Source organism: Cetorhinus maximus, chromosome 15, assembly GCF_964194155.1.
Source record: "Cetorhinus maximus chromosome 15, sCetMax3.hap1.1, whole genome shotgun sequence".
Classification (NCBI taxonomy): domain Eukaryota; kingdom Metazoa; phylum Chordata; class Chondrichthyes; order Lamniformes; family Cetorhinidae; genus Cetorhinus; species Cetorhinus maximus.
In genome coordinates this window covers 90,449,212-90,474,583 of record NC_135893.1, presented here as the reverse complement: position 1 = coordinate 90,474,583, position 25,372 = coordinate 90,449,212, and the positions used below count along the sequence as shown (strand labels likewise).

Sequence of the window (25,372 nt, the reverse complement as noted above, 5' to 3'; positions counted from 1 at the left end):
GGGAAGTGTTCATACTGTGTTGAAACACCAATAGAGGAGGATTATTTGAGTGTTTTTTTCTATAGATCTTAATTTTCTTTTCCTTGTAATATGTTTTCTTTTCCAAATGGTGAACACGCAGATCACTTAATCTAGGTTGGCACTGGGCAGTACAGCAGTGAGGAAATGCTGCCCTTCAGATGAAACAGTGAAACAAGGACCTACCTTCCTGTCTCTGTGGGTTAGGCGATGTTATGATGGCATCATTGGAAGGAGAGCAGGGAGTTCTCCCGCTGTCCTGACCAAAGTTGCCCCTGCCAAAGAACAGATCAACTGATCTTTGATCTTATTGCACTTTGTAGAGCTTTGCTGTGTTTAAAGAATTGTTTGTCGTATTCACCTACTTAACAACAGTCCCTCGACTTCAAGAGTAACTAATCCCCTACAAAGAACTCTGAGGCCTTTCTGACAGATGTGCGCACGTTGTACAATGCTTTAATGTTTTCCTTTCAACTATGTTTTGCTCACTGAATATAGAGTCAGGATTTAACGGAGGCTGCTGGAACGGGCAATGTGTGGGCAGCCCTGCGTAATTGTGCGGAAGGGCACGTGGCCCATTCCTGCCAGTGGGAATATTGACACATTTAGCCGACGGCGAGACTGGACCCACCTGCTTGCTAATTAGACTCATTAATGAGCCATTTAAAGATCATTATTCCTGAGCACACTGGGGTTTAGTGGTGGCTCAGGGATTCTCCTGGATTTGCACGGGTCTCCCGTGCCTCATGAAGGTTGTCCAAGAAAGCCCTGTCAGGTTTGCCAGTGGCTTCCCGAGGGCTTCCTCTTTCAAAGACACACTGCCCGATCGAGGAGCCCAGAATGGGGAAGGGGCTGCCCACTGAAAACCAACCCCTCCCCTTGAATCTAACCCACACCCCCCTGCCAGTAAGTCCCCCCTGGAGACTCCCAACCGGCCCCACTCACCTGTCTCCAGCAATGATCCCTGGTGAAGGCCCAAGTGTAGTGCTGGCTGTGGCCACTGCTCCTGGTGGCGCCATCTGTAATGTAGACCTGCCGGTCTCTTTGATCAGCTCTACTGGAGCCTTAATTCTGTGGGAGGCCTGATACTACCCACTTAAGTTCCTGATCTCACTTAAATAGCTTAAGGTGGGCGTCCTTTGGTGAGCTGACACGTTTCCCACCGGTTCTCCTGCTGGTGGCCTGAATCCTCATCACCCACACTAAATTCTGCCCTAGGAACCTTCTCAGTTGTGATGGTTGGAATTCAGTGCATTAAGCCTTCTGTAATCACTGGGGAATAAGGATGTATTCCATTCCTCTGCATAGTCAGAGAAAATGGACAAATCCCCAGACTACCAAAGATGATTTATTCTTTATCATTTTCTTTCCCTTTCTCATCATTTCCTTCTCTTTTCCCCAACATTTCAGCATATCTGCCATCATTTCATTTGAGATTCTGGGATGATAATTTATTCAATAAAAAATATTGCAATTTGATTTGTAACACTTTTAGTTTGTGCAGTTGAATATTCGAATGCAGCTCACAGTTTCCATAGTCATCATATACAGTAGAAGCTAACACCTTTCTCCTTTTGTTCCTGATGCCTACATGAGGCAGGATCCGACGTTTTTACAAAATTATTAATTTTGCTGATCACCTCAGCAATATGACCTTTGAAGGCCAGCATGTTACTGACTGGATACCTTGGTCATAGCGTGGAAATAGCACTCTCAACATTATTGTTATTTCTGTTCATGATGAAGATGCCTTCTTTGACAAGATGCTGAAATGAGAAAGGTAAAAAAAAAATCTGACTATAATTATATTTGTTGCAAGGTAGCTGTTATCTAACCCCCACCACCACCCCCCCATCCCCAAGTAATCATCCTATATAGTCTTTATGCTTTAGCCAAATTGTGAGGAGATATTATTTCAACATGGTGGTTGTTTCGAGGTCTAGTATTATCTCAACAGACATGTGGCAACAGAGTCATAATACAAAAGAAAGAAAATGTGTATGTTTATTTAAAACATTATATAGCGTCTGCCTTTCAGATGGGACATTAAACTGAAGTCCTGTCTGCCCTCTCAGGTGGACATAAGAAATCCCACAGCACTATTGAAGAAGAGGAGGGGAACCGGCCAATATTTACCCCCCAACCCACATCACTAAAAACAAAACAGATTGTTTGTCGTCATCACAAAGCTGTTTGTGAGAGCTTCCACCCCTGGAGGAAGATGTGGTCAAATCAATGAAGGTGGCAGGGCAGGTTGAGAAAGCAGTTAATAGGATCCTGGTCTTTATAAATGGAGGTGTAGAGTACAAAAGGAGGTTACAATCCACCTTTATAAAACACTGGTTTGACCCCAACTGGAGTGTTGTGTTCAATTCTGGGCACCGCACTTTAAGGAAGTTGGTGAAGGCTTTAGAGAGGACGCAGAAAAGATTTATGAGCATCGTTCCAGGGATGGAGGACTTCAATGTGTGGATAGATTGGAGAAACTGGGGTTGTTCATTTTAGAGGGGAGAAGGTTTAGAGGAGATTTGACAGGCATTCAAAATCATGAAGGGTCTAGACAGAGTGGATAGAGCGAAACTGTTCCCATTGATGAACCAGAGGACACTGATTTTAGGTGAATGGCTAAAGAACAAATGGCAATATGAGGAAAAACATCTTTACACAGGGGGTACCATAGTTAGAATCTGGAATAAGCTGCATGAGGATGTGGGCGGAGGCAGGTTCAATCATGGCTTTCAAAAGGGAATTGGGTAAGCACCTGAAGAGAAAACATTTGTATAGTGTCACAGACAGCAAGTATTTGCTCTCTTACTGCCTGTAATCAGTATGATTTTTATGGAAAGAAGTGTGTCTTTTCTTACCCTTGGAGTGTGTATTCCAATTAAATAATTCAACAGCAAGCTTTTGGGAGTTTAAAGAAGGTAATTTGTTCTCACACACTTACCCCGAATTAACGCAACATCACATACTCAATCTCTCACACACGCAAACATTGGATACAGATAAAGATTGTGCACTTTTACAGATTACCGTTAATTCAGTCTCTGATTTACGATTTATGATCCCCGTGTGGCAGGTCTATGGTTTCTTGATTGGATTTGATGTTTTAAAATTGAAGTGAGGGTCTTGTAAAGTGAAGGGTTCACTGCCAGTTGTGAGGTTTCTTGTGGCTGAATATCTAGGAGGTTGATTCTCAGGTTAACTTTGAAACTGGAACAGGTTAAGTGTTTTGGCTGCTTGATGACTTGCAGCTGGTTTCAGAGCCTGGTTCTAAGACTGGCTGACAACTGATTCTGATGATCTGCTGGGTCCTGGGGTAATAAGGGTGCAGTCCCTGAAACCAGTCTTAATCACGTGACTGCTGAGTTAATACTTCTGAGGCCCACACGGTCCAGTTTGGATGGGGAAATCGATCGTGATGCAATGGGAAGTTGATAGTGACTGTTGAGTTTCGATCTTCCCTTTTGTTCAGTATAAAACATGGAGACAGGCAGTCTGGCAACACGAGTGTCTTTAGGTGCTGGCCCATCCTTATGCAATGAGATGTATGAATTCCACAAATGGCTTTAAGGTGCCCATTCCTATATCCCATTTTAATTAGCTATTTGCTGAAGACTTAATACTGTCTGTAATCCAAATGGCAAAAGTCACGTGATTTGCAGCAGCTATTTTAACGGCTTGTTTGTGTCCAATTTTTAAAAGTATTGACTGGAGGTTCATAATATGACATGGCTGTACTGAGCATGACAATGGCTACAGGGCAATTGCAGGGGAATGGGGCTAGGTAAATTATTCTTGCAGAGGGCCAGCGTGGACACAACAGGCCAAATGCCCTCCTTCTGTGTTGTAACCATTCTATAACTCTATGCTTCCAATTTGGTTGCTGTGTTTTTACATTAAAACAGTGACAACCTTCAAAAATACTTTGTTGGCCATAAAGTGCCTTGGGACGTCCTCAGGTTGTGAAAGGTGTGACGAAATGTTCTCACTTTCCTTTCCTTTAGAGATCCTTAACACACCATTGAAAAGTCTCAAAGCTCCATACATAGCGAATTGCTTTTGGGGAACACAGTGAACTCTTAATGCCCGGTCATTTAATTCTCGTTATTCAATAATTCAATTTTTAATCACTAGATTCCCATTTGGCTGTATTATTCTAACTACTCAATTCAAATTACTGAAAGTGAATTTTTCTTCATGCCAAAAAATTTGCCTTTGAATTATCAAGAGTAGTCTGTTTAAGCAATTGTAGCAGCCTTTCTCTGCCAGCGACACCTTGAAAGCAGCAATGATACGAGAAGCTAATTTTCTGCTGATACTTGTTGAGGGAGAACTGTTTGGCACAATAGCAGTTGCACAAGTAGTACCAGTGCTCTTCACATTAATGTGAACAGGATCTCAGTTATACTTCTCTTTGGAAAGGTGGCCCCTCTAATAATGGACAGTCAGCCTAGTTTAGTCACAGGCTTGAGTCCAGGATATTCCAATCTACAATGGAACTAAACTAACCATGAAAATATGGCAATAAAAATCTGCGGCATTCAATTTGATTAAAATCTGATATTCTGGCCAGATGCAAGGCTGTTGGCTCCTGTGACTCAGCGGACAGGCAAGCTAAGCTCACAAACATTGACAGCTTCAACTGATCTTTAAAAAGTGAATTTCATTAAGGAAGAACAAAAGCTCATCGATATAAGGCACACCAGAAATAAGTTCTTGCCCTACTTTGTAACCTTAACCGAGCCACTGCCCATGTTCAATGTTCCAACACGACTGAACTCATTTACAAACCTCAAACTCGACTAAAACTTACAATGATGGACAGGAAAAAGACCCATGTTCCATCCAGCCTGTCCCACGCAATTGTGATAACTTGTATACCGTGATATTCACACTCCCGCCCCACTCCAGAACCGTGTGATCTCCTTGGAGAGGTGAAAAACCAGACAAAATCCCACGTCAATTTGGATTTTGAAAATTCAGGAAATTCCTTGACCCCATGGCAATTGAAACAAATCCAGGAGATCACTCTGATACTTTTATGCCATACCTATATTTAAGGTTAGGTGATTTCCACCCCAGACAGAAACAGGTTCAGCTCACACTTACAGCATTCTTTCATCTACTTAGCATTTGATTGCTACTGTTGTGAATTATTTCCAAATACTCTCAATTGAAAGAAAAAAACTGTGAATTGCATAAGAGATCATCAAGCATCTTGCTGTGAATTGAAAGGAACCAGAGCTGGTAAATATCATCAGTAAACACTGATCATAGTTCTCCAGATTTAGTAACTGCTATTTATAATTACTATTTTAAAAGCTCTCATACTGTTGGCTTTATCATGCTCCTCACCTGCCAGCAGCTCATGCACAATCCTGGGATAGACAAAAAAATATTTTGAAGGAACTCTTTAATTCAGGGGAAAAAAAGAATTCGGGAAAATTCGTCTGTCCTAATAACGTGCCCTAATGTGTGCCATAATCCCGTTCACATCATCCCAATTGCTCGCTGATCTACATCAGCTCCGAGTTCAGCAAAACCTCGATTCTAAACATCTCATCCCTGTTTGCAAATCCTTCCATGCCCTCACCACCCCACTTCTCGATCATCTCCTCCAAATCCAAAACCATCAGAGATATTGACACTCCTCTAATTCAGGCCCTGACTTTTATCACTTCACTGGCAGCTGTGTCTTCAGCTATCAAGGCACTAAACACTGGGATTTCCTTCCTAAAACGCCCCACCTCTCGACCTGTCTTTCCTCCATAAGTCACTGGGCATGAGTGGCCTGCAGCCAGGTCAAAGGACACTTCAGCATGTGGCCAACTCCACGGAGACACTTGCAGACCCAGCTGGCATCGATTTCTCAGCTTCCACTGCAACACAAGCAGAAGCCACACAACACCTGGGAGCTGCAGTGAAAGCTCAGATCAATGTCACGCAAGCTCATGCTGCTGCATCATGCCTGTGGATACCAGCGCTCAAAGGGGCTTGGAGGATATCACTGCAGACCTGTAATTTGTCCTCCAGCACATTGCTAGAATTGCTGAGTTACTACTCCAGAGGTGGTGGAGGTGGGGGGAGGCTGCAGGGGTGGGGGAGGGAGAGTCGCCATGGAGCATGAACCTGTTGTCTTCTCTCAGGATGACAGAATTTGTCCTTCCCAACACTGCCAGTCAGGTAGCCAGCCCAGATTGGTTCCGCCCATGCTAAGGTGGTACAATCTGAAGTCGGGCCTTCTAGAGCCAGAACTGCTCAGGATCATCCTGCAAGGCCATCTGGTGTCTCCCCCAATGAAAATCAGCAGCCTTCCACTAGCCATGGAGCAGCCACTGGACTAGCACTGTGTTGGAGTATTAAGCCAGCCAAAGGCACCCATAAGACAAGTGTTAAGGGAATATACATGGGTGTAGTTGAACTTGCATGCAATATGGCATAGTCTGATTTGTAAATTTGTTTTGGAATGTGTATTTCATGTTGCCTTTTATTTTTGTATTGTAGACAAGTGGACGCAGTGATAGTCAATAGCAGAGGGTAGGTAAGGTTTGGAAGTGTTGGTGAATAGTCAATTGTGGCTGTGTTTACAGGTATCACAATTGGATGAGGCAATCACAGACAGTCCGGCCAAAAAGGGGCTGTGTTCGTTGCCTCCTGCCTTCTTGTAGCTCCTCCTCCACTTCCTCCCCGTAGTTACCCTATAGCTGGTGACAAGGGCTGTGCCCTCATGATACTGTGGTTGTGCAGCCTGCAGCAGACTACCACTACACCTGCTCTGCTGCTCCTCTAGAGTGCTCCAAGCAGCAAAAGCATTACTTAATCATCCCAAATGGTCTACTCTATTATACTTCTTGTGGAAGCATGGAATTTATTGTATATCTGCTGTCCCTCTGGGTGTAGAATACACACCAGAGTCATGAACCATGCCATCAAATGATGGCCATGATGCTCAATACCCACCCTTTGCCTTGTTGTGGTGGTTCAAATGCAGATGGGACAGCAGACTGTTGTAGAATCCTCACAAACCAATCTGTTCGTTATGCCTGGCAAGGGAGAATGAAATATATTTGACTTGCATGGAATATGGAGCCTCAATGTAGAGGCTTAATCAACGGGGAAGGGCAAACTGGGAGACGTTGCAAATATTGTTTGCTCCAGCCTGGAAGAAGCCAGAAATGTAAACTTTCATCACCATGGTTACCTTCACAGCCTCTGGCAATGTCATCCTCGGCCTTCTCTGAGTTTGCAGTTGTGGCTGCAGCAGGTGGTAGATTTTCAGTGAAGACATCTTTACTGAAGTGAAGAAATCTCAGACACGGTTCTTGACAGACGTTCAGTTAGGAAAACAGCTCCATTCACACTCCAAGGGGATATAGCCTCCCACTGAGATTCCTTCCTCCTCCTTCTTCCAGCAACATGTCCTACTCTATGTTAACTCTGTTCATTCTCCCAGTCATGCCTATCCCAGAGGGAATACCAACTACTGTAGCCATGTCTGAGAGCAATTGGTTTGTGCAGTATCTTCAAAGTCAGGACAAAGTTCTTCAGCACATGCCACACCAATCACTGTAGACGTCAACAACTTTAAACAGCTCTGGAAAATGCTTCTACAATTGCAGTAAGAGTCAGTTGAAATAAATCAGCAATGACTCTGTAAGTGGTTGATGATATAAATAAATTATCTTGGTGGTGGGGTGGAAGGGGATCCTTCCTATTGCTGAATGCATGAGATTAAGAGAGGATGTTAGTTGGAGTATTGAGGTCAAAATTGCATCACTAGTAGCAAATCAGTGCTACATGCCGACTGACATTAGGTCCTTCCCGCTCTGCAGACTTCAGGCCAAAATTAATTTGTTGCAACTGGGGGTCTTTCCAAGTGGCCAGAGAGCCAGCGAAAGCCTTGTGTTGCCTCCTTTGGAGAAGGCCCATTGAATTAAGTGCCAATCTGGTGTGTAAGTGGCCAGCGGCAGGTCTTCTTTGGGATCAAGGACCCCATGGACGGAAATCCTGCCCACCAAAAGCTCCTGGCCAACCAGAGGCTGGCAACTCTCCATTGCAGGCCCGTCAGCTGTGGCTGCTTCCGGCGCTGCACCAACCAGGGACATGGGATCAACAAGGGACCTAGGTCATAGGTACGTGAGGGTGAGATGAGGGTTGCAGGGAGGGGGTCGCTGGCTAGGGGTTCAGGGCGGTTTGAAGGAGGGGCATGGGGGGGGTGGCTCTCAGCAAGCCCCCATCTTTTCTGATGTTGGGTCCCTCGATCGGACACTGAGTGCCTGGCAATGAGGGACCCTGCCCTGGTAGCCCGCAAGCAAAACTGATAGGGTTTGCTTTTTGTGCTCCCTACATGGCAACTGCCCTGCCCGCTACTGGCTGAATACTACCAACAGTGGGATGAGGTTCTTAAATGGACATTAATTGTCCAATTAAGGACCTCAATTGGAATTGAGGCTGGAAGGGTATCCATGAGTCATTCCCACCCCCCGCACCCCCCACCCCCAGACTTACTCTGGGCAGAGATAGAATGGTGTCACGGTCTCCATCCATACCCTCTAGCCCAATTAAATGCCCCCTCACCTCCAAAGCCACCTCAGGAGGGATGGCATTAAATTCCGCCCTTCCTGTGCAAGACCCCAGTACCCATGCTATTGCCTCCACGAAAATGCCATCCACCGCGGCCGGCAACTGAAGTGTCGCTCGTGGCTTGGACACCATTTTGGGTCCAAAACAGCACCAGTAGCACCTGAAATAGGGGCACGGAACAGCCGAATTTTGTGCTCATCGAGTCTTGAGATACAGAAAATAATTCCTTGAGTTATACAGTCTCCTAAATTAGCAATTTCACATACAGTTACATGTGTTTGTTTAAGTAATAGTTTACACATGCGATGGCATACAGACACTTTGAGCCCATCAGTCACTCTCAGAAAACATTCCAATCGCCTTTCTGTGCACACTACACGCACAAACCCCGATGACACACAGGACCCAAAGTCAGAGGACATCATTACCATTGCCTTCAGGTTAAAAATAGCCCATGGAAAACAAGACATTGCATTTCAGACAGGTGTGCAGTTAACTTCCAAATAACTAGCTTGATCCCAGACCACAGATGTGATGTACAATTATGGATTGACCAGCTCATAATACTGTGCTGGGTTCGGCCAGAAACTGTGGAGGCCGTTCAATAATATCTGGTTTAAATAAAAAGTCAAGACATGTGTGTTAAGCGGAGTTGAAATGTAATCGTGGGTTAAGTAAAATCGAAGAGTCGTAAGGAAGTGGGAGCGGCCTGTGGTGATTGATGGAGTCAAGTTTGCCTCTTGTCCACAGTTTATTAAACCTCCGGAGACGCCAGTCTGCTGTTATTTCAAGTTGGCGCTATTTTCAGCGTAACTTGCGCCCGGCGCTGTTCCAAGCGCAAAATGTCACTTTTGGTTTCTGGTGCGGCGGGTTCATCACTGAATGATAGCACTGCCATTGCAATATTGCGCCAGATACCAATCCTGCATCATCCTGCAATGCTTGATCCTGGATCTATAGAGATGTTATAGTTGGAACAGTCCCTGCCCCTGATTTAACAGCATCTGTACTTTTATCCATTACTGTCAAAAAAAAATGTTACAATGATCATATTTTAATTTACAATTTCACCTGCTTAATTCTTGTCTATGGACCAAAAAAAAATGATACAGTGTAATATTTAATAGAAATGTTGCGGATGGGGTGGAGAATTAGGGGAACATTAGAAAGTAAAACGATTTTGTAATTTCGAACATGATTCGAAAGGCAGGAATTTTTGGAGGCGTTGATTTTCTCTCCCTCTCCCTCACCCTTGCGGGTTTCCTTTAAGAGCGCCTCCAGAAATAAACATGCCTTGTCCCAGGCTCTTGTCCTATTTGGTATGAGAGGGATGCGATGGTTTTGGAACATTGTTCAATCTCCCACCGCCATGCGGCAGAGTAGGAGCTTTGAGAGTAGGTCTGAGCTCCTGGTGAGAGAGTGAAGCAGCGGCTGCAACACACACACAAAAAAAAATAGCGATGGGGCTGAAGACGGATTGAAGCCATGGCATCGCTGGTGTTCACCTAGTGCTGTCCCCGCTCTTCCAGAAAGAGAGAAAAGGAGGCTGTGTTGTCCATTTTTGGGGGGGGGTGGGGGGTGGGGGGGGTGGGGGGGGGAGGGAGGGAGGGGAAGGGGTGGGGGGTGGGTGGGGGTTGGGGAGGGTAGTTTGTCAAACAAGAGGCGAGGGGGTTTTGATGCTATGTCATTGACCCATCGGTAGCTCTGCTCCTCTCGCTCTGCCTACATGCGCTCGCAGTGCCGTGCACAACATTCCTCACTGTCTCTCCTCACCTCCTGAATCGTAGGATGCATCGGATATAAAAAACACACACACACACACTCACGCCACAAGCCATGGGGAAAGATCAGGAATTACTGCAAGCTGTCAAGACCGAAGATGTACCTGCAGTGCAGAAGCTGTTGCAGAGGCCGAAGCAAGGCAAAGCGAGTGAGTAGCATTTAAATCGATGAATTGGTTGATGTGAATGCATCTGTGTTTTTAATGTATCTGTTTGTCGGTGACGGTGAGAGCCGGGAGTTTCTGTCTGTTGATCACTATGGGCTCCCCTGGCTAGAGATGCTGTTTGCGACTCCTGAACAGAGCAATCGGTGGTAATGTAGCATTAGCCTGGATAGTGTTTTTCTGCCTCTCCCTCTCTCTCTCTCACTCACACACACACACACACTGGCTCGGCCACTTGTGCAGCACTTCACAATACAATCCGATGCTTACTGTCCCTCCCTCCCCCCACCCCCCCCACCCCCCTCCAGTGTAGTAAGCAGCAGTTTTACTAGCGCATGTTGGACGGTGCCATTGATATGACCAATACTGGGATATGTGACTCCCATCACACTCAATGGGGATGGATTGTAGCGAAAACACACAACTGCGATACAACAACATAGAGCCAGTTAGAAAGGGGAGGGGAGAAACCGTGCAATATTCTTGTTACAGTAAGAAGTGGTCGACAAAAGAATCAGGTCAGTGACTTAAAAAAACAAAAATGTCCCTTATTCCAACTGAAACATGTTAAGGAGGGAAGTAGCCCAGAGCCTCACTCCCCAGTAGCCGGCTGTATAAACTAGAGGCAGCGGCTACTGACCTGGTTGTACAGGTTGGAGCTGCTGTGTTGAAACGAGAGGCTGGGGGAATTGCATGTGTCAAGTGGAGTTTACTCCACACCCGAGCAGAGTGTTTGACAACTGATTCAACCCCGGTTGAGCTGGAAGCCTCTGAGCCTGTTCACTCGCTGCCGGATGCTCGCTGGCTTGTAGGCTAGGCCGTGGCTATTTGCTATTTTAGATTTAACCCCTTGATTGATGGGCTGACAAGTGCGTGTTGATTACAAAGCCATGGATGCTGCCCGTCTGGTAATTAAAGAGCATTTTGTTGGGAGACTTTCATAAATGATAGATTACCATTCTAAGATTACCCGGAATTGAAAGGGGAAGAGCGTGAGCTGGCAAACTGTGTTGGGTAGTAATAACAGGAATTTCGGAAGGATTGTCTGGGATGAAGGAAAGATGCGTCTCCCATTCTGCCCTAGTTGCAAGCACAGATGAAAGTGCACCCCCCCTCTCTTTCAAGCCAGGCAGAGTGGAGATTACTTAAGCATTTAAGTATTATTGAACTGCAAATTTGAGAAGTTCATTGCAATGTGTGTGGGGGGGGAGGGGGTGGGATTTGCTCAGTTCTGGATTCGCTCCAAGCTTCACTTAACCTATCTTTTTTTTTTACATATTGCTTGAAACAATGATTCAAAGATTCCTTAGAAGGCTGAGGGCATATCATGAGGCTATGTAGGAGCGTGTGAATAAAGCATTTTCAGGTTAAGAATGATGGAATTAATTAGAAGCATTACTGCCAGTATGAGATGCTATCGAAGTATGGAGATGGTGCTGCTCTGCTGTCCATTTATAAAGAGCGACTGCAATTGTTTTCTAGAAGAATCCAACTGTTGCTGCATGGGAAGCCTTTCAAGAGAGGACATTATGTCCCTTTAAAAATAGTTTTTTACTGACTTACCATTGTACTGAAAGTTTGCACAAAGTACTTTATTATTTTCTGGTGTATCCTCGGAATCCTTTTAGTGTTGAGGACCTCTGTGAATTAACTCTCCCTTTGACCTCTATGTCACCCCTGTCGGCCATAGGTTTTCAAGTTGGGTCCTGAGGGGAACTCAGGGTTTCCCACAAAGTGTATGGATATTCACCTGCGTTGCCATAGCCCCCAGGGCTATGGGCCAAGCGCTGGAAAATGGGATTAGTGTTGTCAGACCTTTGTTGCTCAGCGTGGACATGATGGGCCAAATGGCCTCCTCCTGTACTGTAAACGTCTATGAGCCTAAATGCTGGGTTCCTATCTGTCAGCTTTCTGAATTAGTTGACTGAATAGCACACTCTTACTGCATACCGATAATAATGATTTCTGTGATGATGGGACTGTATTCCTTGAGATAGCTGATCAAACCCTCCAAGATCTTTGTGCTGCAAAAATTCTGTCCTCTTGCAGGTACCCAACTTTAATTGCTCCACAAATGGTGGCTGTGTCTTCAGCTGCCTAGGCCTTAAGCCGTGGAATTCCTTCCCTAAACCTCTTTGCCTCTCTACCCCTCTTTCCTCCTTTAAGATGCTCCTTATAACCTACTGCTTTGGCCACCTGTGTTAATATCTCCTTATATGGCTCGGTGTCAAATTTGGTTTAGAAATCCCTCCTTGAAATGTCTTGGGACATATTACTATGTTATAGGTGCTATATAAATGCCAGTGATGGTTGTTCGGACAGTGAATCGCAGGAACGTATTGGGATTTAACCGGCAGCAGGGAGAGGCCCACGCCAAGGGCCCAGCCCACTGGTGGTGAGATGGGGTTCCCTCCTCAATGGGCCTCCCGAGCCCACCAGAGAGCCACCTCCAAGGTGTTACCCAACCAGGTTCCCCTCCCATTATGCCTCTCAAATCCCAGTCCCCGAGTCCCCTCAACAGTACCTGCCAGCTCTCCTCTAGTCGGGAGGCATTCCTGACTCACCTGGTTGGCTGGATCTACCGCAGCTCGCCCCCTCAAGTGCCCTGAGTGCAGTACCAGCAGTGGCCACTGCTCCTGATGGCCTTGCCAGCACTGGAAAACTGCCAGCTTCCGATTGGCTGGAAGTTCTCTGAGATGGGACTCTCTGATCCAGAAGGATGGCAGTCCTGTCTCGAAGCTTATTAATGGCCAATTGGCTGTTGAATGACTGTGAGTCAGCCCGTGTTCCCCCCGATGGACTCCCGTTCGACATTTTAGCCAGGGGGCAGGAATCTGGTGCCCTTAATAATTCAACCCCAAATTGGTTGACTCTTAATTGCACTCTGAAGTGAGGTAGCAAGTACTTGAGTTATAGAAAAATGTTGGGGTAACTAAGGATTGGCAATAAAATGATGGCTTTGGCAGCACCATCTGCATCCTGAGAATATTTCCTTTGCTAAATTGGGAGCGCTGGGTGGTGTATGCAGTACTATGGAAGCACAAACCCTGGTTAAACCTAACCTACTTAACAACCATTAGTCATAGGCCATAGAAGAATTAGAAGGGAGTTGAGGACAAATGTTTATCACCCAGAGGATGGTGGGGATCTGAACCCACTGTCTAAAAGGATGATAGAGACAGAAACCCTCTTCACATTTAAAAGTTACTTGGATTTGCACTTGAATTGCTGTAACCAGTATGACCAAGAGCTGGATAGCAGGATTAGGCTTAATAGTCCTCTTTCGGCTGATAGAGACACGATGGACCAAATGGTCTCCCTCTGGGCTGTAAACTTCCATGATACGACCAAACTATGTCAAAGTTTGGTAGAGCACAACTGGATTCCACTATCACCTAACTAAAATGATGTATTGTCTGTATGCAATGTTTTTTCAAATTGGAATGATGAATTAAAATCGCCTGGCTTTTTCTTTCTCTAAATGTTAAAATACAAAATGTCAACTGCAGCAATGCCAACTCCTGCGATGCGACATACGCTTGCAGATTAAAAGGCAGGGTCTTTTTCAGGGCTTCCCAAACTGTGGGTCGCGACCCCCAGTCAGGTCGCAAGATGAGATTTTGGGGCCATGAGCTCCCAGACACCGTAGCTGCCGTGGAGTTCGGACTGAGTGCTAAGGGGTCCCTTTAAATCCTTGTGCTTTTTTCTAATGGTGGGTGCGGCCTAACGGACAGACCTTTGAGGCCTGAAAGCGGCTGTAAAAAAAGCCTGTCAAAAGGTAAGTGTTTTTCTAAAACAAAACCCTGCAGCTTAGACATTTCCCCCGCCCTCAATCTCACTCCATCTCCCCCCAGCTAAGCAGCTGAAGCCCATCCTGACAAGCACTCCCACCTCCTACTCTCGTAACCCCCCCACCCCTCCACTACCAGCCCCCTCCGTCTCCACATTTTCACTCTGGGGTCACACAAAGGCTTGGGCATTAAAATGGGGTGACACCGAGAAAGGGTTTAGGAAGCCTTGGTCCATTTCAACTTAAATGATCCTTGGATTTCTGCCGCGCTTGAACACTGTGGGGTTTGCTGAAGTGGTTTCAAGCCTTTCAACCTTCAACACATTCTTCTAAATACATGAAAATTACAACATAGAAACAGGCCGTTTGACCCAACTAATCTGCTCCATCCTTGGGGGCTGCCCCTTTACCGGTCTAGCCACTAATCTCTGGCATTCCTTCTTAAATCTTTGTGTCTCTCCCTCTCCTCCTTTTAAGATTCACCTTAGAATGTGCTGCCTTGACCAAGCTTTTGGTCACCTGTCCTCCTCTACATATTTCTGTGTGTCAATTTTTGTCTGACAGCGCTCCTGTTGAACCTCCTTGAGACTATTAACTTTTATTATGTTCAAGGCTATATAAATGCAATCTGTTTTTGTTGTATGGATGTAAGAGGCTTTGGTCTCCCTTTCAGATATTGCAATAGAATGTGCATAAAAAACTCTTCCATCTGTTGACTGATGGAACATCAGTCTTATGAAAACCTACCTCTTTCCCCTCCTAATTTCTATTCATTAGTTCAGTGTCAATTCTTGTCTCATTTCATTCCTGTAGAATACTTTGGAATGCTTGACTACATTAAAGACAGTAAATAAGTGCAAGCTTCTGTTCATCTCCCAACCCACCCTAGTTGTGCAACATTTTTATCCTCTACATGGATAACTGGACATGAGTCTTAATTCCATGAATCCACCCTGTTCCTATTATCCCTTTATTCACCCTACCTTCAATCGCCGACCTAACCTGTTCTTAAATATTGACACAATCCCCTCTTCAATCATTAATACTGGTTGTACATTTCACAGCCTTTTAACTCTGCATGTTAAGAAGCTGCAGTCGGACGCAAGGGCATGTGATGTCTCACTTATATCGTCATAGGAGTTGTTGAATAGTCAATAAAAGAAGGAAGAGCTTGCATTAAATAAATTGTCAGATTGCTGTATGTGGGAGCTTGCTGTGCACAAACTGGCTGCCGATTTTCCTACATTACAACAGTCACCACACTTCCAAAATACTTCATTGACTGAAATGCCCTGAGGTCATGAAAGGCACAATAGCAAGATAAGTAATTCTTTCTTGATATTGCACCTTTCATGACCACAGGATATCCAAAACACTTTGAGGTACATTTGAAGTGCAGTCACTGTTGTAATGTAGAAAACAGCAGCCAATTTGCGCACAGGAAGCTCCCACAAGCAGCAATGGGATAATGACCAGAAAATCTGTTAAGGTGATTTTGGTTCAGAGATAAATATTGGCCAAGATACCAGGAGAACTCCCCACTGTGCTTGGCAACAATGTCATTGGATCTTTTACATCCACTTGAGAGGATAGACAGTGTCTACCTAGGTTTAAGGAGAGAATACCAAACCTTAGCAGCTAGATGGCTGAAAGCACTGTCCCCAAAGGTGAAGTTGATTGGTTTAAGTGACCTCATCCAAAAGGCAGCACCTCCAACAGAGCAGCACTGGGTGTGTCAGTCCAGATTTTCTCCTCAAGTCTCTGGACTCATATTGGAACCACAACATTCTGCCTTAACAGTGAGAGTCAAACCCATGGAGCCACAGCTAACACTCTATGCTTGATCTGCATAGAGAGTGGAAGGAAAATGGCAAAGGGGACTTACTCTGGCCTGTTCCCATTCACCCAATGGCAGCACACTTTCAGAAGCCTGGGGGTAGTCTCCCTTATTAAACCAGGGGAGGGCGAAAGGGAAGAAAGTGAAGTGCCTTTTATTCTTCTCATTTTTAAGTAAGTCTTTTATACAATTCCCAAGAACTGCAAGGTAGATATCTAACTCAGGGGGAAAAGGTCACTGGTATTTTTTTTATTAGTGCTGTGGAATTTTCTGTATTATGTTGAGGAAAAAGAGATGTATTCAGATTGAGGAAATTAATGCCACCCCGGAAAGAATTAGTTGCTTTGTACAGCGTCTTATTGATTCTTCTTACCTACAGAGCATTGCTGCATTTGTCATAAAACTACTTATAACCTCAGGGAAGCAGAGTAGCAATCGCTGTGAGGTTTGCAGTACATCTTGGGAAGTAAATACAGGTTGTTTATTTTTTTTAAAAAGGGGACTATCAAACAAATTCAATGGAATATTACGGCATTGTACAATAAATCAGAAAGAAACAGGACAGCCTAGCTGCTTGTTGAAGCACTTAGTCCTTGTTTTGTGCTTTGGCGTCAACTTACTCTTAAGGATGGTTAAAATCATAGAATCTTACAGCACAGAAGGAGGCCATTCAGCCCATGTTGCCTGCGTTGGTTGGTTGAAAGCGCTTTCCGATCCATCTCATTTCCCAATCTTTCATCATATCCCTTCAAATGTTCCCATTTTAAACTACCTAACTCCTCCTTGCCCCGGGAGCATTCTGTTTCCGGCATGCTGCTTGTGCTGCCCTATAAATACTATGGGGAAAGCGGGTGGCAAAAGAATTGATTTGTTCTGAATTCCTTTTTATTAGCTAATTTATTCATGGAATGTGGGCGTCGCTGGCAAGGCCAGCATTTATTGCTCACGAGAAGGTTGCTTTATAGAATCACTACAGTCCGTGTGTAGGTACACCCAATATTAGGGAGGGAGTTCCTGAATTTTGACCCAGTGCTGATGAAGGAATGGCGCTATATTTCCATGTCAGGATTATGCATGAATTGGAGGGTAACTGAAGGGCCTGCTGCCCTTGTCCTTCTAGGCGACAGAGGTCATGGGAGGTATTGTTGAAGTTTTGGTGAGTTGATGCAGTGCATCTTGTAGATGATGGGAGAAGCATCTATGGGAAGATATCTATCTATGTGCATCCTCCCTTGAGGTTCAGTGTTCTAAATGTAAGGACCACCAGTCATGCTAGTATTGTGTGGTGCAGACTGTTTACTGATCAATATAACCAGTTATAGAGAAAAAAGTTGTATTTGCAGTTCACAATGTAAAGTAGCAAGGCAGCCTCCATTGTTACTGCATCCAGTGTTAGCTCAGTGGGGGTAGCACTCTCACCTCTGAGTCAGAAGGTTGTGGGTTCAAGTCCCACTCCAGAAACGTGAGTATGTAATCTAGGCTGATACTCTCATGCAGTACTAAGGGAGTGCTGCACTGTCAAAGGTGCTGGTTTTTCAGATGTGAAATTAACCCGAGGCCTGGTCTCAGCCAAAATAAGGTATGTCTTCAGCTGTAAAAGTGCTTTGGGATGTCCTGAAGTTGTGAAAGGTGCTATATAAATACAAGTTATTTCTGGTGTTCTTTTAGAAAGGCAGCCCCAGTGGTATTTTCTCAAGAGCTCATTCTTGTGTCTCATTTGAAGCTAATATTCACAGACATTCAAAATTTACAATCTATTTTCAAAATATTTGTTGCAACTATAATACACTATGCATTGATCATCTTTTAGAAAATACGTCAAGAGAAATCCTATTGCCTTAGGACACTCCAGCGGCTACTAGACTATTGGACATATTATAATTTCCTTTAGAAAATATGATCAGATTGCAAACATATTTAATAACTAAGCACTGGGCTTCACCTCGCAAAGGATATGATAATATAAACGACATGCTTTTTTAATAATGTGGGGTACATTGAGCAATTAAGTAATTTAGATGAATGGATTCATTTTTGTAGAGTCTGATCCTATTAACTAAAATACAGGGATGTTCATTGTGTTTGGAGCAGAGATTGAAGGGGAGGAGAAAGCTGAGATTATTTTGTCAGAGTTTATTATTGTTTCCAGAGTGCTGGAGTTTATCAAACCAGAGTATTGCTTGACATGTCAATGTGCTGATTTATCTTCCACTGAAAAACAGTATGAAAGTGTACCGAGCACTGTAATAAAATAAATGAACTACCACTCAATTTCCACCCTCTCCCTCTCAATGCCTACAGTTAATGTGGGTTGAAGTTCAGCGAAGCTTTCCTCTTAAAGAAAAAGAGTGCTTTATTCTATTGAATCATTGGACAAACATCATTTCGGTTTGTACCATTGAGTGACATGTTTTATTGGTATTTTAAGAGTGAATGATCCTTCCTGACAGAAACAAGAGACTCCTGTCCACTGATGCTTGATGATTGACTGTAGCCAATTACTTGTGAGTGAATTTGAATGGCTGTCACTCTCAATAGCAGGGCTGCTGGATTTTTAAAAATTCAGTAATTGTATTTCATAACCACATCGGGACTTCTGTATTAAGGCACAAAACCAATCTTCTTCCCCTACTTCTCTTCCGCTGAAGACACTGACATTTGCTGGGGCCATGGTTCATTATGAAGCAATCACCATCAAATGACAGGGAACTAATAACATTTCAGACCCAAGTTCACCCAACTTGGTGCTGCACTGAAAATGATGTCTTGCAGAATTTTTAAAAAAGTTATTGAAATGTAGCTTTTTGAAGTTAAATTACAGGCGCACTAAAAATGGTGTTGAGGCAAAGTGTGAAGAGTATATTTTTCCAGGAGCAAAGCAGTATCCACAGTCTTAAATGCTGATATGCACCATTGTATGATCCCTTTCTCTGAGCTGGTCAAGATAAAGGTGAAGAATCGTGGCATTTGAATGCAGTGGAGCACACACCACATCAGCAAAGAGCGCAGGGCTCATACATCTTTAGCACATCTTATAAAACTTTAATTTGAGAAAGAACAATGGACAGCCAGCTTTTGGTTCTCCACTTGGGCACCCACTATTTATAAGTGTGACATTAGACCATGAATTGGCTGCTTGACTATGGGGCACCACAGGGCAATGAATAGTGACTTTATATGTGCCCTACCAAAAAGAGCGATCAGTTATGAGCAGGGGTCGGTGGGCAGCTCTGATTGCCATTCCTTCCTTTAACCTTACCTGCTAAGGTTAATGGTAATTACCATCACTGTAATATATAGTAATAACCCATCACCACTAAGATCAGATAATGAGCCCAAGACTGAAATGTGGGTCCATCCTGATCTGTGTGACACAGTTGCACTCCAAACAGGTCTTGTACTGACTGAACCATTGGATGATCTGAAATAAAGGATGGCACATGGGAGGGGAAAGGCCTCCATCTAAAGCCTTTCAGCCACAGGGCACCAAAGGGCTGGAAACTGTGTAGAACCCTTTGGGCTATATGCCTGACATGGAATGTATACTGTAAATATCAATAGTATTGAAATTGTATTGTGGAACATCCGAGTGGAATATGCTTTATGGAGAAAAGGTGAACTCTATGGCACTTTCAGTAATGTTCAATTTGAAATGCTTTGGAATGTACTTTTACAAATGTTATGAATAAAGAATATTTTGGGGTAAAAAGAAAGATGGCACAAGGGGGGGTTAATAACAAAGAAAAAACTGCCAATAGGCAGTTCAGCATCTCAATTGACTTTATATCTGCAAAGTTTCTTCAAAAGTTAGGAGACACAGTAAGTTGTCTGGATGGGAGGAGGTCTTTATAAAGAGACACAGACAGAATAAGTGATTGGGCAAGATGATGGCAGATGGTGTCTAATATGAGGAAGTGTAAGGCCATCCACATTTCTTTGATAATGAGAGACCAGGAGCTGTGAAGAATCATTACAAGCTAGTGTACAGCTGCAAAGAGGTTAATGAATGTTGGCCTTTACCTCAAGGGGAATGGAATTCAAAAATGAGGATGCGATGAGCCTTAGTCAGACCACATCTGGAGTATGATGTACAGTTTTGGGCACCACACCTCAAGGATGATAGATTGGACATGGAAGAGATACTGTGCAGATACACCAGAATGATAGCAGGGCAGCTTATAGAGTTAAATTATAAGGACAGGGTGTGTAAAAATGGCTTTCCCCTTTCAGTTTAGATGGTTGAGGAGTGATCTAATCAAGGTATTTAAAATGATGAATAGGTTCAATAGGATAGACACAGAGAAACTGTTTTCTCTTGTGGGTAAATCCAGAACATAGGAGCATAATAAAATTAGTGCTAAGCTGTTCAGGGGTAAAATCAAGAAGCACTTTGTCAAAAAGAAGGCAGTGGAAATCTGGAATTCTTTCCCAAAAGGCTGTAGATGCTTGATCTATTTCAACTTGCAAGTCTGTGATAGATTTTATTGTTAGGTAAGAGTACATCGAGCAAAGGTGGGAAAATGGAGTTGAGCTACAGATCAGCCCGAATCTAATTGAATGTTGGAGCAGCCTCGAGGGCTTGCATGGCCTATTCCTGTTTGGATGTTACTATAAACATTATTTGTGAAGAGCTTACGGCAGGTTCACTCAATGTAGAAGCTTCTAGATGAAAATGACATGGGTAAACCTCTTCAAACTGAGAAAGACAGCAAGTTAAAAGAAGGTAAACAAATAAACTGAGCATGCGGCTCGGGCTTTGATACAATGATAGCTTCAACTGGCGACATCAGTGTGGTATAAAACCCACTATAATCCCACTGGACTGGACAATGGATAACGGACAACTGACTGACTACTTTGGTCCTTTGTAGCGTTGGTCAATAAAACTCGTGATCACTAGTCAGCCAGCGATTAGCAATGGTTCACGTTTCCAAGTGCTTTTGTTTCCGATTTATGCTCAACCAATGAACCTCTGCAGCCGTAAATGTTTGCAAATAAATCACTGGTGAGGAAAGAAAAAGCTGACTCTCTATGAAACCTAAATGCAAAGGCCCCGTTTATAATGCCTCAATTTACATGAAGAATAAAATATTTGTTTTTCTCAAATGAAAGGCTTATAAGATGCACTGACAATGTGCGGATGCTATGCTGTTTCCTGGTCCAGTGTGTGCTCCACTTCATTCAAATACTGTGGAGTTTCGCCTTAATATGGCCCACCTCATATGGAGTGATAACACAATGGTGTACATTAGTATTTCAGTGGGAGGACTCTGCTTTGCTCCTGGAGAACATATTATTCAAACATTGCCTCAGAGTGCTGCTACATTTTCCCCATGGCTGTGGGTTAATTTCAAAGGCTATGTTTTGACAACTTAATGTGATGCATCCCATCATATTAATTTTTTTTTTAATTACGCAGGGCTGAATTTTTAGTGTAGCACTAAAGCAGATGAACCTGGCTTTTGGATTTTACTTCCTCTCTATTTGATTGCTTTACACTTCTGATGGCATTTCTCTGTGCACTGTGTCTATTTCATATGCACTTCAGGCCCCAAATGCCTCAAGTATTATATTTTATTAATAGGAATAATAAAATCAGACTGTTGTTTAGGGTGATATTTACTTGGATTGAAAGAATTACTCATGGATAACTATTAAGTATTATCGATGGAATTCCCCCCTCGTTTGTAATGAATGTTGGGTTCTATCCCTTTGTAACTATTAATTCTCGTACTATTTTATTGGTCTCCACTCATTTAAACTCCATTGGAGCATGAATCAGCTGGGAAGGCAAACTGCTCATACACGTGAGCTGGTGTTTCTGTATCATAGGAATGTGAGGAGGCCATTCAGCCCCTTATAGCCTGTTCCACCTTTCACTTAGATCATGGATGTGGAGCCGGGAGTTGAAGAGGAGCGCGAGAGGAGTCGGGAGTTGAAGAGAAACGCGAGAGGAGTCGGGAGTTGAAGAGAAGCGTGAGAGGAGTCGGGAGTTGAAAAGGAGCGCGAGAGGAGTCGGGAGTTGAAGAGGAGCGCGAGAGGAGTCAGGAGTTGAAGAGGGGTGCGAGAGAAGTCGGGAGTTGAAGAGAAGCGTGAGAGGAGCCAGGAGTTGAAGAGGAGCACGAGAGGAGTCGGGAGTTGAAAAGGAGCGCGAGAGGAGTCGGGAGTTGAAAAGGAGCGCGAGAGGAGTCGGGAGTTGAAGAGGAGCATGAGAGGAGTCGGGAGTTGAAGAGAAGCGCGAGAGGAGTCAGGAGTTGAAGAGAAGCGCGAGACGAGTCGGGAGTTGAAGAGGAGCGTGAGAGGAGTCGGGAGTTGAAGAGGAGTGCGAGAGGAGCCGGGAGTTGAAGAGAAGCGCGAGAGGAGTCGGGAGTTGAAGAGGAGCACGAGAGGAATCAAGAGTTGAAGAGAAGCTGGGAGAGCAGGGGTGACTGAGGGAGTTTGGTGAGGAGGGAACAAGGTGATCCTTTGAGTACTGTGAGTATGGCCGGGTAAGCATTTACTACTTTTATTGCTTATAGTTTTTAAGATCTTATTTTGTGGTTCATCGTTTGTAGGGGCTATATTCTGTAACAATGAGGAGTAGGGAAGAAGGGCCTGAGAATAATTGATATTAAGTATCTTCCAAAAGGTTTAATTTAATTTAAAGGGGTAAGTCATGGCAGGAGAGCTCAAAGCCGTGGTGTGCACCTCCTACTCTATGTGGGAAGCCGGGCGCATTTCCAGTGCCCGGGGCCGGCATGTGTGCGGGAAGTGTCTCCAGCTGCAGCTCCTGGAAGCCCGGGTTTTGGAGCTGGAGCGGCGGCTGGGGACACTGTGGAGCATTCGCGAGGCGGAGAGTATAGTGGAAAGCACGTATAGAGAGGTGGTCACACCGCAGGCTAAGAGTCCACAGGCAGGAAGGGAATGGGTGACCACCAGGCAAAGCAAGAGGACTAGGCAGGCAGTGCAGGAATCTCCTGTGGCTATTCCCCTGCAAAACAGATATACCGCTTTGGATACTGTTGGGGGGAATGGCCTCTCAGGAGAAAGCAGCAACAGCCAACTTTGTTGCACCGCGGTTGGCTCTGCTGCACAGGGGAGGAGTAAAAAGTGTGGGAATGCAATAGTTATAGAGGATTCAATTGTAAGGGGAATAGATAGGCATTTCTGTGGCCGCAAACGAGACTCCAGGATGGTATGTTGCCTCCCTGGTGCTAGGGTCAAGGATGTCTCAGAGCAGCTAGAAGACATTCTGAAGGAGAAGGGTGAACAGCCAGTGGTCGTGGTACACACTGGTACAAACGACATAGGTTAAAAAAGGGACGAGGTCCTAAAAGCAGAATAAATGGAGTTAGGAAGTAAGTTGAAAAGTAGAACCTCAAAGGTAGTGATCTCAGGATTACTACCAGTGCCACGTGTCAGTCAGAGTAGAACTAGCAGGATATATCGGATGAATACGTGGCTGAAGAGATGGTGTGAAGGGGAGGGTTTCAGATTCCTGGGGCATTGGGACCGGTTCTGGGGGAGGTGGGACCAGTACAAACTGGATGGGTTACACCTGGGCAGGACCAGGACTGATGTCCTAGGGGGAACATTTGCTAGAGTGGTTGGGGAGGGTTTAAACTAAAATGGCAGGGGGATGGGAACCTATGCAAGGAGTCAGAGGAAGGGGAATCAAAGATAAGAACAAAAGACAGAAAGCGGAATAAGAAAAGTGATAGCCAGAGAAATCAAGGGCAAGAATCAAACAGGGCCTCAGTGAACAATAGTGGGAACAGGACAAGTAATGTTAAAAAGATAAACCTTAAGCCTTTGTGCCTGAACGTGAGGAGCATTCGCAATAAAGTGGATGAATTAACTGCACAAGTAGATGTAAACAGGTATGATATAGTCAGGATTGCGGAGACATGGCTGCAGGGTGACCAGGGATGGGAACTGAACATCCAGGGGTATTCAGTATTTAGGAAGGACAGACAAAAAGGAAAAGGCGGTGGAGTTGCATTGCTGGTTAAAGAGGAAATTAACACAATAGTGAGGAAAGATATTAGCTCCAACAATGTGGAATCTGTATGGGTAGAGCTGAGAAACACTAAGGGGCAAAAAACATTAGTGGGTGTTGTATATAGACCCCCAAACTATAGTGGTGATGTTGGCAATGGCATTAAACAGGAAATTAGAGACACATGTAATAAAGGAACATCTGTAATCATGGGTGACTTTAATATGCATATAGATTGGGCAAATCAAATTAGTAACAATACCGTAGAGGAGGATTTCCTGAAGTGTATACAGGATGTTTTTCTGGACCAATACATTGAGGAACCAACGAGAGAACAGGCCATCCTAGACTGGGTATTGGGTAATGAGAAAGGAATAATTGGCAATCTAGTTGTGCGAGGCCCCTTGGGGATCAGTGACCATAATATGATAGAATTCTTCATCAAGATGGAGAGTGACGTAGTTGATTCTGAGACTTGGGTCCTGAATCTTAATAAAGGGAACTATGATGGTATGAGGTGCGAGTTGGCTATGATGGATTGGGAAATGTTACTTAAAGGGATGACAGTGGATAGGCAATGGCAAACATTCAAAGAGCGCGTGGGTGAACTGCAACAATTGTTTATTCCTGTCTGGCACAAAAGCAAAACAGGAAAGGTGGCCAAACTATGGCTTACAAGGGAAATTAGAGATAGTATTAGATGCAAGGAAGAGGCATACAAATTGGCCAGAAAAACCAACAGACCTGAGGATTGGGAGCAGTTTATAATTCAGCAAAGGAGGACCAAGGGATTGATTAAGAAGGGGAAAATAAAGTACAAGAGTAAGCTTGCAGGGGACATAAAAACTGACTGTAAAAGTTTCTATAGGTATGTGAAGAGAAAAAAATTGGTGAAGACAAATGTAGGTCCCTTACAGTCAGAAACAGGGGAATTTATAATGGGGAACAAAGAAATGGCTGACCAACTAAATACATACTTTGGTTCTGTCTTCACAAAGGAGGACACTAATAACATACCAGAAATGTTGGGGAACACAGGGTTTAGTGAAAGGGAGGAACTGAAATAAATCAGTATTAGTAGGGAAATGATGTTGGGGAAATTGATGGGATTGAAGGCCAATAAATCCCCAGGGCCTGATAATCTACATCCCAGAGTACTTAAGGAAGTGGCCCTAGAAATAGTGGATGCATTGGTGGTCATCTTCTGAGATTCTATAG

General features: G+C 44.3%; 1 protein-coding gene across 5 annotated transcripts in view; it reads left to right on the top strand.

The window, feature by feature from the left end:
• The first annotated feature begins 10,255 nt into the window (after window positions 1-10,255).
• Window positions 10,256-25,372, top strand: part of caskin1 (CASK interacting protein 1) — a 629,644-nt gene continuing 614,527 nt past the window's right edge. For 4 of the 5 annotated variants that reach the window (XM_078558939.1, XM_078558938.1, XM_078558937.1 and 1 more), the window contains exon 1: window positions 10,945-11,067. In XM_078558939.1, coding sequence (XP_078415065.1) covers window positions 10,950-11,067 — 118 coding nt within the window. In that variant the 5' untranslated portion in view covers window positions 10,945-10,949. Of the gene's footprint in view, window positions 10,535-10,944; window positions 11,068-25,372 lie in introns of those variants that run through there. The other variant, XM_078558936.1, reaches the window with a different exon arrangement.